The 15,152-nt window shown below is 32.1% G+C and overlaps 1 protein-coding gene across 1 annotated transcript; it reads right to left on the bottom strand.

The window, feature by feature from the left end:
- Nucleotides 1-682: 682 nt before the first annotated feature.
- Nucleotides 683-2,160, bottom strand: LOC134257552 (cerebellin-3-like). Its single transcript, XM_062740152.1, has 2 exons — nt 1,913-2,160; nt 683-1,095 (listed from the first exon to the last, which is right to left on the bottom strand). Exons 1-2 carry the CDS (start codon nt 2,142-2,144, stop codon nt 683-685), a joined length of 645 nt encoding a protein of 214 aa, XP_062596136.1. The 5' UTR covers nt 2,145-2,160.
- Nucleotides 2,161-15,152: the final 12,992 nt, after the last annotated feature.

Genomic DNA, 15,152 nt, shown 5'->3' with positions numbered 1-15,152 from the left:
ATCTCTTTTACTTGGAAAGACACCTCCAAAAGCAAAAGAGATATCTCTCTAAATGAAAGAGACGCCTCTCTAGGTGACAGAGATATCTCTTTACGTGGAAAAGATGGCTCTCATAGCAAAAGAGATATCTCTCTAAGTATGAGAGATATCTCTATTTTTTTAATATTTCTCTAAAATGAGAGATATCCCTCTAATTTTAAGTTTACTTTTATTTTTCGAATAAAAAGCAAAAAGGTTTGCTATAGCTTGAACAGACTAAAAGATGATTTATCTCAAGAAAGTATAGTGCTGATTGAGAAATTTATGAGCGCTCCCAAAGTAAGATTGTAGATATGACGAAATGATTATCTACATAGGTCTACCCAACTCTACTGTAAAATGAAGACCTACAGTATATAGACTAGTAATTGCGCGATAATTTCTTCAGTCACCCACAAATTTACACGGGGAGCGCCTATGGATATATTTATTGATGTGAAAACTTTTTTTCAATTTGTTCTCGTCCAATCAAAACACAGGAAATCTTTAAAAAAAATTAGATCAGAATTATATAATGATTTCTTCGTATGATTCAGAAATAATTTTATTGATCTAGAAACTGTACTTACTGGTTACTGGTAAAAATTACAATGATTTACCTCGATATTTGCAACTTTATTCAATTGTAACAAATAAAAATGCTTCAATTGATTAAAAACCCTGAGAAGTGAGAGTAATAATAGTTTCCAGCAATGTAGGAAAACCCACTTCCTGTCGTTTTGACGTTCATATTTACTTTGTCTCCCTTTGAAAGCTCCAGTAAAGTATTTTCTGATCTTTTGATCCATACTCCTTGAGTTCCGATAAAAAAGAACCCGGATAATTGGCCGTTCTTTATTATATTCATCCTTACGTAGTCCCTGCCATTTGCGGGTGTTGGGGTTGGTATACTCATGGTGACCATGAAGAAGTATGATCCGGATACGGGGGCGGTAAAGACACCAGTCTTGCCGTTATAGGCTCCTCCCTTATTGGTGAGAACTTTGTCAAAAATGAGAGTTCCAATGGTGGGTCTTATATTGCGTGAAGCAGTCGCCATAAATGAGACATGATGAGCTGAAATGACAATGTTAAAATAGCATTTAATTTTTTTTTCTTCTTTTTTGAAAATTTGTTTTCGCTTACCTTAGTGGATCGTTGAGCTTTTACGACCGAAAAGTGCCGGCTTCAGTTTATTATTCTTCGTTTGTTCTGTTTTAAAATTTAATTCTTAATTTTCTATCAGATCCACTGAGCCAACAACCACACTTGTCACAAAGAATCTTTTGGTAAAAGGGATTTAAATTTGTTCACAAATATCTTCATCTTAAAAACCACTGTGCAAAAGATGAAACTAATGTAAAAGCTTTAGTAGTTTTATATAATGCAGCTCTAAATTTATTCCATGGTGTCAGGCCACCTCATCGAATAAAATTATGAGGACGTATTGGGAACATTCTTTCTTTTCAAGAACAGCAAATCCGATATTAGCCATATTGATAGAGAATAATCCACAAGTAGTGCATATTCAAGTTTGTTCAAGTATCCGCCATGGGAGGGAAGTACCCGTCATGGGTAGGGAGAAGGCACCAGATCAACCATTTACATAGAATACTAGTATATAGAAAAAATCTTTTATAATCTTTTAAAGCCTCGATAAGTTGCAGGAATACCAAGGCATTTTCAGTTAGTTTTGCTTCAATTCTGTTCACCCATCCTTTATTAGATTTGTACCACATGACATTCAAAAGTATAAACCTTTCAATGTTGACACGGTCTACTTTTCTCTAGACAAAGTGCTCAGATAAGCGATGCGTCCCATAGCTATAGGCCTCTTGTTTTTTGAATAGTAATATCGGATAGAATTCGATCAAACAAAGAAGTACAAACTTACATGTTCTGTTTAGAGAGCTCTCAATGGATTCAACTTTAGACTCTAAATGCGTAAATTTCTTCTTTATACATGCATCATATTCGGCTAGGTGGAGTCCACATGCGTTGTTGCTGTTTTGGGCTGACTTCATACAGATGTTGTAATATTCGATGTTCTTCTTGCAAGGACAATTGCACCATGCCATCGCTACCAAAGAAAGACAAGTGCTTAGGAAAACAGTTATCTGAAACATTGTGGTGGATCAAATCAATTATGATACCAGCACTTATTTATACTTTTATTTTTATATGTAACTTTATGTGGGTTGAACATATAAATTATTCATTTTCATGTGAAAATATGGAAACCTGATACCCAATGCACCATATGTCACATCTATAGCCTTCTCATCATCAAGGTATAAATATAAACACATTATTGGTATCTAATATTTCACTTTTTACAAGTTACTTGATCTTGTCAAATTGGTGACAGAAAAACACGCAAATATGTTTATGTTGAGCTTGAATATCGCAATGATGTCAACATACATTGAAAATTCACTTGGGTTTGCAAAAGTTGAATTCTGGTAGAAACCTATTCCAATATCAGGGCAAATATGACGTCATTAATGTGAAGCATTTCTGTATTTTTAAAAGAATAAAACTCAAATTAGCCAATTTCAAGGGTAATTTTCCTTTAGAAAATAGTGTCTACAGCCGTCGCCCACTTTCACTTTTTGTAAAAAAAAAAAAATCACATATTTAAAAATCTTTATGGGTGATGTCGGTGAACAACATTTTCAGAAAGAAATTCAATTGAAAATTGGTGTCTTCTGCAACTTTTGAAGAAAATACGGGAAAGTGCCCAAGTTTATGACCTCACAATTACTTATTAAAACACATGTTAGAAAAATGGTTTGTATGATTTTTATGCATGGATCTTCAATGATTTAGAAAGCATTAGTTTTCATCTTTTACACCATTTTCATTTTTTAGAAAATCACAGGGCAATATCTATATAGAAACCATACCTTGTCCTTTTATTTTCAGAATAAATAGCAAAAGGGCTTGCCATAAGTCTTCCTAACAATTGTTGAAAGAAAATCAAATATCACCAATGAAAACCAACATTCCGTGACGAAGCTTAAAAACAATAAACCTGTATTTTGCGGCACGTGTTTTGTGTAATTAGCATCTTTTTGTGATCATTATCAAATTTTAAAAACTGGTTTCACTAAAAATCACAAAACATTGGCAATATGGATGACCATTAGGAAAGAAGGGAGAGCCGTTGGAATCTTCGTATCTGGATCATCCTTGCACCACGATTTACTTACTTTTATTTTAGTTTTTAATCATTTTTTTTGTTTTTAGTCATTTTCATCGCCAATTTATCACAATTTGAAAGATTTGGACAATATTTAATCAAACCGGAAGTGGATACTAGTATCTTAATCTGAGGCCAATGTTTTGTGTCACACCAGGTTAAAAGAGTATTAAATTGCCCAGAAAGAATTTTAGAAACATGAAAACAAACACTTTTAATCGTATGAAAATGATAAAAAAAATCGGTGCTCGTGGAAGTCTTATATCATCTTAAACTGTCGGATTCATCCTTAAAGCGGTGCACGTACGTGATAAACGCCCAACGATCTTGACCAAAAGGCATCTGTGACATGATGCACTGCCAAATTCCCGGGTCTTAATCCCATGGAACACAACTGGGATTTCTATGTGGAATGACAAAGCCCTCTTCCCCTCCTCCCCACACTTTTGACGGTTTGGAAAGATCTAGACAGCAGGTGTGGCAGCAGATGTGTCAATCTCCTAGTCAGGGGTACATAGTATCCAACAGTAAAGGATGTCCTAAAGTCATTAGAGCGAGTGGTGGTCTTACTCCATAAAGATTATTTTATGTGAATTTTCATTTTGATGGTACATAATTTCCTTGACACTTTGCATAAAATTCTGACGAGATACTTACATGACATTTACGCAACATCGAACTAAAATATATACATCATTAACCATAAATAAAGGGAATTATTTATTGTATGCATTTGTTCATTAAAACTTAAAATAATGTAAGGTGAACACTTAGAGAAGTTTGGTTCAGTGAATGGTTTATCACATATATTCTCGATCAAAAGTAAACTGCAATTTTCACCAAGTTTCCCATTGGAGAGGTCTTCAAAAACATGCATGAGTTGTTATCTTCTAGTTTCCATTTAAGAAACAAGTTTTATTGAATTTTATTTTTTTTTAAGTTTGAACTTCTCGCATGTATACTGATATATTTCTCTTTTCAGTTTATTTGATGTTCTTTATGATTAAATGAATACATGTAGATATATCTTAAGAAACTTAAAATTTTCAGTCTGCATGTATGACGCGTATGATGTATATGAAACAGCTTTCAGACATGAATACAGTAAACAAAAACACTTACAATGAGGATTTTTTTCTTGACTTTGGTCAAATAATGAGACAAAAGCATGTCAACAGATACATGTAATCATTGGTTGCGCAATTTTCAAAGGTCTTTGATATGATACGATGAAGTAAGCAAAAAATATATCCTTGGACATAAAGTTGATTTTCACTTTCTCTGTACTCTTTTTATGTGGCGTGGTTAATGATACCATTTAGTTTTTTCTATTCAAACAAATAAATAACCTTGTGAAAGTTTTACTTTTAAAATGTTAAAAGAACAAAACTTTATTAATGATGATACGTTTTTACGACGAGAAAAACGTTGAAATGACCAGGAGCTATTCATGTTTGGACGATCGTTATTGTAAGCAGAGCTATTTGTGATAATGTTTACAGTCTGGTAATGCAGAATAATTATGTTAATTAAAAATATTAATGACATTCATTATTTTAATATGGGTAAATTCATTGATTTTTATATATCAAGTCATCATTTCACTAGATTTGCACGTAGTTAATATCTTTCCTTCAATACATACCTAGTATGTGATTATCATTTGTATAATTCTTGATTAAGGGCACAGTAGGGTCAGACAACATTCCTGGATAAACAGAAGTGCTTATCTTGGGGGACATTTGGTGACACTAGCTAGGAGACAAGACCACACTGACCACAGCAGAAGTTCAGCAACTGAAAGACCTGTGATCAGCACTTTCAGAGTATGACAGAAGGAGGACAGTTTTTCCACCTCGATTCTCTAAAGAACAGTGAAGATTCAGATATAAGTAAAGGAAAGTTGCTCAAGGAGTAAATAGTATTGAGAGGTAAAAATCAAGTATATATATTAAGATATATATGTACCTTCATCTATTCAATATTGTGTCATTATGCAAGGCCTCTTCGAATTCATTAAAAAAAATTATTATGTAAATTTGCATTTATTTCAACTGGTCTATCATATTTAAGTTTGAACATATGTCTCACATCAATTTTCTTATTCATCTTTCAATTAAATATATAGATGAATCTAACGAAAAATTAAATTATTCGTTCTTCATAAATCTTATTGACCGGGCTGCTCTATACATATAAGTTTAACTGTTGGTGTATGGGGATTGAGGTGGGAGAAATTATTCAGAATTAAACGTTTTCTAAACATTTAAAAGATTGATAATCAGAATGTTTTTCCCGTTATAAATTACAAGATACACATTATATTTACTTCAATAAAGCGAATCTGTAAAAAAAAAATATATGTTTTCAAATCTAATATATACAATTTGCTTATCATTTACTTTCGAAAAAACGACAGGTCCCCTTTTTTAGAACATCGAATTTTACTTCTCGCATAAAAACGTATACTGTGCACAGTTCGTGTTTTATATTCTATGATTGAAAATTGATACATTTTGAATATAGGTGATGCATGTGTCTAACTTCAATTTATATTTTATGCAGCCAACATTTACTTGAGGAATTGATCAAGTTTAAAATGGTATCGTTTTTGTTTGATTTTTATCCGACTACAAGTTTTCAAAATATTCGCGACTATCGTCTCCATCAATTAGACGCATGCCTTTTCACACATATCGAAGTGGTTTGATGATCAAAACTCATTTCCATTGTTTACTTTATATATTTACCGGGCGACAATTGATGGTTACATCAATGTTTTCTTGTATCATTTGATGCAGCTTTCAAAATTGAACACAGGAGAGAAAAGGTTAATAATTGGTTACTCAGGTTTCAAAGTATCTATACTTGAAGTTTGCTATAAATATCCTTTGGCATGAAATTTTATATTTACTTTTTATTTTATTTTTCCTGTACTCTTTTGATGTGACCGTGATCAAGACAAGGTAAAAGGTTAAGTTTTAAAAAATTGCTATTATACTAGTACACTTTTTTTATATCGCATAAGAAATTAAATAGAAAATAAGTATTTCTCGAAAAAGAAAAAAATACCAAAACAAAACTAGATGAATGATGATGTATTTTTAAGACAAGAAAAGCATTGGAAGAAAAAAACTAGAGCAAAGCTCGTTGTAAAGCAACGATTAGGTCTTTCGTCCTGTTTTCACCGGAAGTGACGTCAACAAGAGAAAGCAACGAGTTAAAACGTATTCACTGCCTTTAAATTTACATTTTGTGTTAAAATCTGCAAAATAAGCTATTTCTGGCTACGTCCGGTTTGACCGGAAGTGTTGTCGAGGGATGAGAGACACAAGGTCAGAAAAAAATTGAAAAGCTCAAATTAATCCATTTTATTCTATTTCTTTTGATTTAAGAGAGAAAGTTTAATTTTTTCAACTACTTCCAGTTTAAACCGGAAGTACTTTCAAAGGATGCTTTTGTTAAAGATTGTGAATGTTAACATAAGTTCTATTTGCCTTAATTCAATACGGTTAGGTTTTTTTCCAAAAAATCTTGAAATTAAACATCACTTTCTCTGTCGACCGGAAGTGACAGATGCAAAATCAAAAGACGTAACGCAGCACAGTTAAGGTTAAAGTAAGAAGGCGCGGCCTAAATTGTATGGGAAATGTTTACTATGACGTCACACATAATATAAGGTTCTTAATATACCACAATTGAAATTATTTGCTATTTCTAACAGCTGGTTAGCTGTATACTATATATAAACTTACTATTACATGCAGTTTGGTCGTTTGTTAAATACAACACAACAGTATATAAACGATCGCAATGCACTTGTCAATGCGACGTCATCTCGCAAAAATGACGCAGTTTGTACACAGTGAGAAGCTGATCAAGTCACATTTTGTACAATGAAAAATGTCTTTTGTTCTGAAATAAAATAGTATTTGCAATTAAATAAAAGGGGTTAACTTGGATGCGATGTCAATTTTAGTATTTTATTTATAAACTGTCCGTACATTCTCCAGACAAGTGATACTGTCGTGTGTTTGTATGCAGATTCTTTGAAAAAGTTACGGAAGGGCCCAAATGAATCGATTTATTGCAAGGGCATACCCTCAATGTATCTTGTCAAGTTTTTACACATAAACTCAAGAAGCATTAAGATATTTGAAAAATTCTGCGAACCTCGTGAAATCTTGCAAATAAATTGATAATAGCTATATTTAATGTAGTTGACCAGCAAAATATTCAACCTGCCGTCCAACAAATTAAATTTTAGCAATTAAAAAGGGGAATCTATATAGGTTCGCAGCACATTTTACAAAATACATATAGTGTTGAAAAGGATTATTAATTAAACTAAGATTTTTAACTTGGTTATGCCCTTGCAATATTGGAATTTATAGATGACCTCTAAACTGCAAGTATAATTGCTAAAATCATGTGACGTCGACATCACGTGATAAGTCTAAATAAAAAGTCTAAATGTCCCCAACATATATATTACATTGTCTACTCTACTGCTATTTCTAATAGCTATAGATACAATGAGTTTATGTCTTCACTAACTATACATGTATAACATTCGAAATATTGTACTCAATGTATTTGTACCCAATGATCATTACAAGCAATGCCTTGAGGTATACGATTAATGTTAACATTCACATAACATTATATGCTAACATGTACAATAGTATCTTTTGTTTCTTCATCCCAATTATCAGGATCAGCTATAAAATCAAGTCTTGCAGTTTACCCATACGGGAAGTGAAATCATAAAGCTAGTTAACAGACATATTCAGTTTCATGCAATAAATTTGATAATTCCCTCTCTATATCAAGAAAACAGTTCTTGGAAATATGTTTTGTATTTTCATGGGTTACATATACAGTCCCTCCAAAAATGGCATTTGGAAAATAAAGCAGATTAGTCAAGTGATCACTAGTAGGCTTTTGGGCAATATGAGTGTCAAGTGTCGCATAATTTTCAAGTTTGGCGTGTGAAACTTGAAAGGATGGGTTTTTTGAAATAATAATCGTGAAACTAGTCCAACATTGGCCTCATCCTCATCAAAGTATAAATTTAAGCAATGTATGGGTATCACATTTATTTTGTTTGAAAGTTACTTTATTTCGTGAAATTGGTGATAGATTAAAAAAACATAAAGGAGTTGAATTTGAATATCGCAATTTCAATTTGTGGATTTCAAAATACTAATGTTTCTGTGAACGTGTAATTTTTGTTAAAACTTATGGGATTGTGCCATCAGTAGCTTAAATATTTTTTTTCCATTTTAGGAAAACCCCTTTATGATTTTTCACACAAATTCCGACATAAAATACTTAACATTAAGTTATTTTAGTTTTTCCATTTGGGAAATCTTTTGAAACAAGCGTAAGGGGTTTTCCTATTGTTTCCATTTAGGAAACACCAAAGTTTTGGCTATTTCTTTTACGTTTTAAGTTTGACATTTGACTCACATCAATTCGTCTCATTCACATTTCAAGGTAATAAAAAAAGTCTAAAGAATACTTAAATTGTTCGTACTGAATGAATCTTATATCACATGATGCAGCTTTCCAGACTTGAACAGGAGAAAAAAACCACATGTCATGTCAACGGTTTATAATTGGTTGCTCAGGTTTCAAATTTCTTATGATACTTGAAGTATGCTAAAAATATCCTTTGGCATGAAGTATTATTTTTTAATTATCTTTTCTTTACTTTTTTGATGACAGTGATCAATGATACCTTCTTTTTTCAGACAAGGTAGAAGTTTAAGTTTTAGAAATTCTGATCATAAGCACTTTTTTATATCGGATAAAAAACTAAATAGTAGAAAATATGTATTTCTAAAAAAAAAACCCAACCTCAAAACAAAACTAGGTGAATGATGATATATTTATAAGAAAAAAAAGCATGGGAATAACCATGAATTTTTTTATGCTGGGTGTTCATCACTGTAAACAGAGCTATTTTTTACAGTAATGTTTGCTGTTTGAAAAGTATGTAAATTTTTTAAAAATAATCATTACCTCCATTATCTTACCAGGGCCCCAATGAAATAGTCAAAGCAAGACGTCCTTACGCTACATTTACGAGTAGAAAAACGTTTTTACACTGCTACTCTAAAACACAAAAATGAAACTATTGTGTTTTATTCATATTTTCTTCCATGCAAATGTGGTTTTGTATTAATTTGATTTTTAGTTGTTATATTTGTGATTATTGAAAGTGTTTTGTTTTTACTCAGTAGAAAGCGTAAAAGTTTTTTTAAGGTTAAGTGAACATAAGTTAATTTAAACAACTGTATATAATTATCTACTAAACCTTTGAAAATCTGGATAGAAGAAGGGACATTTAGCACCAAGATCGTCATTGTCCTTAAATCTTACATGATAATGTACTTGATTTGATACATGAATTTACAAATTAATTTGGAAAATCCATAGAACGCCGTGTCAATTATGTAATACGTCAAATCTGTAAGTGGAACAAATGATGTATCGAATCTAGTTCATAGGTCATTTTAGTTTTTGCTAATTGAAAAAGACATAAAAGACTGCGGATTTCTCATATTTTATTACATTTTGGAATCTTCTACAGAAATTTAAGGTAAGTTTTTAACAGTACTTACTAAAATACACTAATGACTGACATCACTATATTTTTAGGAAAGAGCATATATTAACTATTTTTACTAATTTTCAGTTGTCTAGTTGACTAATTTTTAGCTGTAAGAAACCTTGCTAAATAAATTTAATTCAAAATATTAATTAAAACCCATCTCTGCACATTTTTCAAATAGTTAAATTACCTAAAACCATAATGGTTAACTTTGAAATAATTTAAACAATATTTAAAAATATTAACGTAAGTAACGTGCAGGGAGCTGAGTTGGCCTAGGGATCATGAAACTTCCACTGACGATGTTTTAAGATTAAGACAAGAAAGCGAGTTGTGCGGAAATGTTGTAGAAGTAAAACAGTAAAAAAAAATATTATATAAATAAAATTAACGTTTTTGCTTAAAAATTTGCAATTGTGCATAACATTTAAATTTGAAAATTTGGTGACTATTTTGTTTCTTCATCAAAATTATTTCAAAAGGTTACTCGACTAAAGTTTGTGGTTTTGGGGCCTGGTATAGTAGACACTGTTTTTAAGAACCCTCCTCATAAAATGGCTTAAATATTACGGTCTGGTGAATGCAGTGGTCAAACATTTTTATGGGGTGTTTATTATTGAGATTTTTAATGTTGATAACTTCATATCGTCTTTAAACGTCCAATATACATCCAAATATATATCCAAATATCAATCTGGTACCTTAGCATTTGAATAGTCTATTTAAAGTCTCTATTTCAACTGGGGAAATTTCAGTTCTTGAAGTTCTTAGTCTTTCTGGATTATTTGTATCATTTCTCGCATATTGCCAGTCACACCCGTCCCTGTTTTTTCAAATGTTTGCTAGCCTTCTGATAAGCATTTTAGAACGCTTCCGTTTTTAAAAACTCTTCTCCTTAGAATGATTCTGCGACGATTGATTTCCAATTTCTTAAAGACAAACACACATTAGAATCTAAATTGTTTTTATTAGCAAAATGACGATCAAATTTTTCACATACACAACATATGCACAATATGGAAAAATAATACTAATTACTTATAGATCAAATTGTGTCCCTGAAAATCAAAGGTGAGAAATCAACTTCTGCAAGGAATCTAAAACAAACGATTGACATCTTAAACCATTAAATACAGTATAAATATATAGCAAGTGAATAGATAAAAAGAAAAACATACTGGATTAGATCTCGTTGCGAGCAACGAGTGGGTCTTCCGTCCGATTCCTGATGAGATGAGATGAGATGAGATTTTGATTGAGATTTTCTTTTACAATGATAATATTATTAAGAAAAACGATTTTGCTGTCGTTGTATTTCAAAAAAATATTGAACATTAAAGTCATAAATTCGAATTTTGATCCCTCTTGGCCCCTTATATTAGGGACCAGCCCTTTTTTCTTCAAATCATCTCAAAGTTTTCATGCTTTTAAACACTTTTTGTTTAAGAACTATTCAGATATTGTTTTTTTGTTTTCAAGATATTAGCAAAAGAAATATTTAGGGGCCAACCCTTCAACTCTTTAATGGGGACGTTTAGCTAAAAATGAAAGGTTGCATATTGTTCAGAACATCATTTTAAACATCTTTTGCTCAATATTACTCATCAAAATATTTCTCATTTCGAGATATAAAGCATAATAAATTTGGCATTCTGGCCCCTTGTTGCCCCCTAATTATGTAACATACGACATAAAAATTATTATATATATAGTTGTAGACTGTTGAGATAAACATTTTTGCTTCAGTGATGTATAACAAAATATTGATTGTTTAAGAGTTATCGATTAAAGACTTTTGACCCCTCTCGGCCCCTAATTTGAGTGCCTAGCCCTTTTTTTTTATTTTACTTGAAAGTTCTTAAGATTTTGAACACTTTTTGTTCAACAACTATTCAGAGATTCTTTTTTCGTTTTCGAGATATTTGCGAAAGAAATATTTAGGAGCCAACCCTTGAACTCGTTAATGGGTACGTTAAGCAAGAATTGAAAGGTTGCATATTGTTCAGAACATTATTTTGAACATTTACTGTGCAATAATACTTAACAAAATATTTCCCACTTTCGAGATATAAAGCGTCAAAGATTTAGCGTTCTGGCCCCTTGTGTCCCCTATTTATGTAACATATGACATAAAAATTATAATATATAGTTGTAGATTGTTGAGATAAACATTTTTGATTCAGTAATGTATAGCAAAATATTGACTGTAAAAGAGTTATTGAACAAAGATTTTTGGCCCCTATTTGTCCGTAATGTGATGAGTAAGCGCTTATTTACTGATATCATATGATAGATCTTTGCGTTCTGCACAAGTGTTGTTCAGTATGTTTTAACAAAATTATCACACTTTAAAAGATATTACGCAAAATGTATCAAAAAATCAGTCATGATTCGTATCCTAAATTTTGACCCCGACCGAGCTTCGGATCCATACTAGGCACTTCCGGAAAATATCCTGACCCAGGTGCACTATTGCAACATGTCCTCTATTATCCCTGAAAATTTCAGCTTTCTAGCTTGAGCTGCTTTTGAGTTACATGACAGACAAGGGGGTCCTCTAAATTTTGATCAAAGGGCGATAACTTCCGACCGGTAGTGGTTTTTTCAAAATCGAAGCGCCAATACAAACTTCAGATAGAAACACATAAACTCTGAAAATTTAAATAAAATCGAACGAGCCATCTCTGAGATATCTCCTGCACAAAGAGGTAAAGCCACGAACCATCATATTTGGCCCTGTGTTTTTCACAAAAATCGAGTTTCTATTCATGGCCGGTATTATACGTTAATTATTAGAGGACAACATACTTCTTTTCCTTACGAAACTCATTTTATGAAATAATGCGCTGTTAGGCACGTGCGATGGTTTGAAGATGCGACGGTTTCATAAAAACGTTCGAAACTGCCGATTTTTCGACAGATTTTTCCCAAAATTACGTGTGGCCACAGTCAAGAACAGCTTTCATACTCACCATATGTATAAATATTGCTGATACGAATCTACACGCTTAATATAATCGTTGTTCATACGTGTGGCCAATATGAAATATGCCCTTACATTTAAATTTTGATGTCGAAATGATTCACCACTTTAGTTAAACATTCGGTAATATTTGGTTTATATAACAATAGTTGTATAAAATTTACACACAATATATTTAAAAAATAGTCAGTAGTTCGTTTGAAACGAAATTTGTGGAGAGGCATGATCTTCGATTTATATTATCTGAATTCAAAACTCAAAAAAACATGTAAGTTACATTTCTCTTCTTCAGTCTTTGAACATGACGTTAAAAGTAATACATTTACGTCAACTGTGACGTCATAAAGACTGTAATTATTTTAGATGGTAATTGATTTTTTTTCAAGATGAATCTTAAATTTTACTCGATATCATTAAATTACATGTATTAACAGAGGTCTATTTCTATTATCTCCTATTTCACCCCCTTTTTCGTTTTAAAGCTGTACACTATCTTCCTTGTAATTAACAAATTGAAAAAATGGAACCCCCCCCCCTTTTCTGGATGCATATCACTGTGAAAACATGGAATATCATAATCACGTCTGCCCTTCGTTATACAAGCAAAATAATATTGTGCTAGCTTTCTGCTAAAATATTAATAAAAAAATACATAATGTACGAAATTGAAGGATTTAGATATTAATTGTCTGCAATTCCACGAAACAAAATCTTGAACTTGGATGAGTATATGTCAATTTCAAGTTCCTTAAAATATTACGAGAGGTAGAGTCAGCACTGTTACATATTATAGCCGCAATTTACATACGTATATCGGCCATCGATCTATTTTACTTTTAAACAAAATCTTCTGAAATAATTTTATGTAGGTTTAGAAAAGTAAATTTTCATACTGCTTCAAAAGCAAAAATCCAATTAACGATGCTGTGCGTAGCTTCGCACTGAGGACATCGATGTATGTACATATGTATACTGTATATTGATATTTTCATCATTATATACTTCAAACAATTTAATTCCATTTGGTACAAATACAAAATACATAAATATGTCAGTGTATTGATGTGTCTTTGAATTCAATATCTATAAAATATTTTCGCAACACCCCCATCGCAATATGCTTTAAATATTTACCTGTAGGTGTTCCAAATATTTCATAAGTAATCTATGCTACAGGTCGTCAGTTAGTTGGAGGTAAATGCAAGGGCAAATCTTAAGAAATTATACCTACATACACAATCGAAAAAAAATCAATTTTTACAAGTGAAAAAACTGATGAAGTGAAATAAATCTATTCGATGGTGTTTGGAGGGGGGGGGGGGGGCGTTTTCATTCATAAGTACAAACATAAATCAACAGGGTAGGGTAATTTACTTTCTTTATTCTATAATTGTTAAAAATATCCCCGGCTAATCAGCAACATTGATTTTGTAATTGTTGCATGGTCGAAAGCGTTCCATATCAAAACAGCGGGGATGATCTTTAATCTTCTTTATTGTTAAAAAATATAATATAAATCTTAAACTGCATAACATATAACTCAGGGGCGTAGTATCCGGGGGGGCCAGGGGGGGCCTGGCCCCCCCACTTTTTTTCCCAACCTTACTTAGACTATAGGAAATGTTAATTCAAAGCCTGTTTGGCCCCCCCACTTTTAGAAATGTACCGAAAATGCAGTATAAGAATTGGTACTAAAAGTAGTTGACACTGAAAAAAAGTTTACCTACAACCACCCCCCCCCCCCCCCCACGAAATAGGATTTTCGACTTCGGGCAATTTTTACCTTTTTTTTTTTTTTTTTTTTTTTTGCTTGTCAACTTTTTCAGGTAAGTAAATTTTTTTTTTCTCTGGCTGGCCCCCCCACTTTCAAAAACGATGCTACGCCACTGTAACTGGCCCTGATCTACACTTGAACGGACTTGCATATTCCAATTTTTGATCAAAAGGAATATCAAACGTATAAAATGACAGCAGTTATTTAATACATGGGGTGTCCCAGAATATCAGAATTATCTCGTGCATGTACAGTGTAATTTCGTTGCCTTCATGGATCATAATTTTAAAATATGCTAGCTTGGTATTTACTTAGGATGTGTTATTTTTACATTTTTTTCTCTCTATCCCCGAGATGATAGCGATTTGATAGGAATTGATTGAATTGGTAAATTATAAACGTTACCTCCTTTGTCTGTATATATACCTGGTATTCATCCATGCGCGGATCTAAATGAAGAGACTCGGATTTGCGGGGTTTTTAAACACCTATACTAAACTAAGTAAAAGTGACCTAGGATCCTTCCTAGATGACACTGAAACCCTGGAATCGGTGT

The sequence above is a fragment of the Saccostrea cucullata genome, unplaced genomic scaffold, assembly GCF_032062105.1.
Source record: "Saccostrea cucullata isolate Sc308-1 unplaced genomic scaffold, CSIRO_AGI_Scuc_v1 ctg2931, whole genome shotgun sequence".
Lineage (NCBI taxonomy): Eukaryota > Metazoa > Mollusca > Bivalvia > Ostreida > Ostreidae > Saccostrea > Saccostrea cuccullata.
Note: the sequence above shows the minus strand (reverse complement) of the source record. Positions and strands in the feature narration are given on the sequence as shown.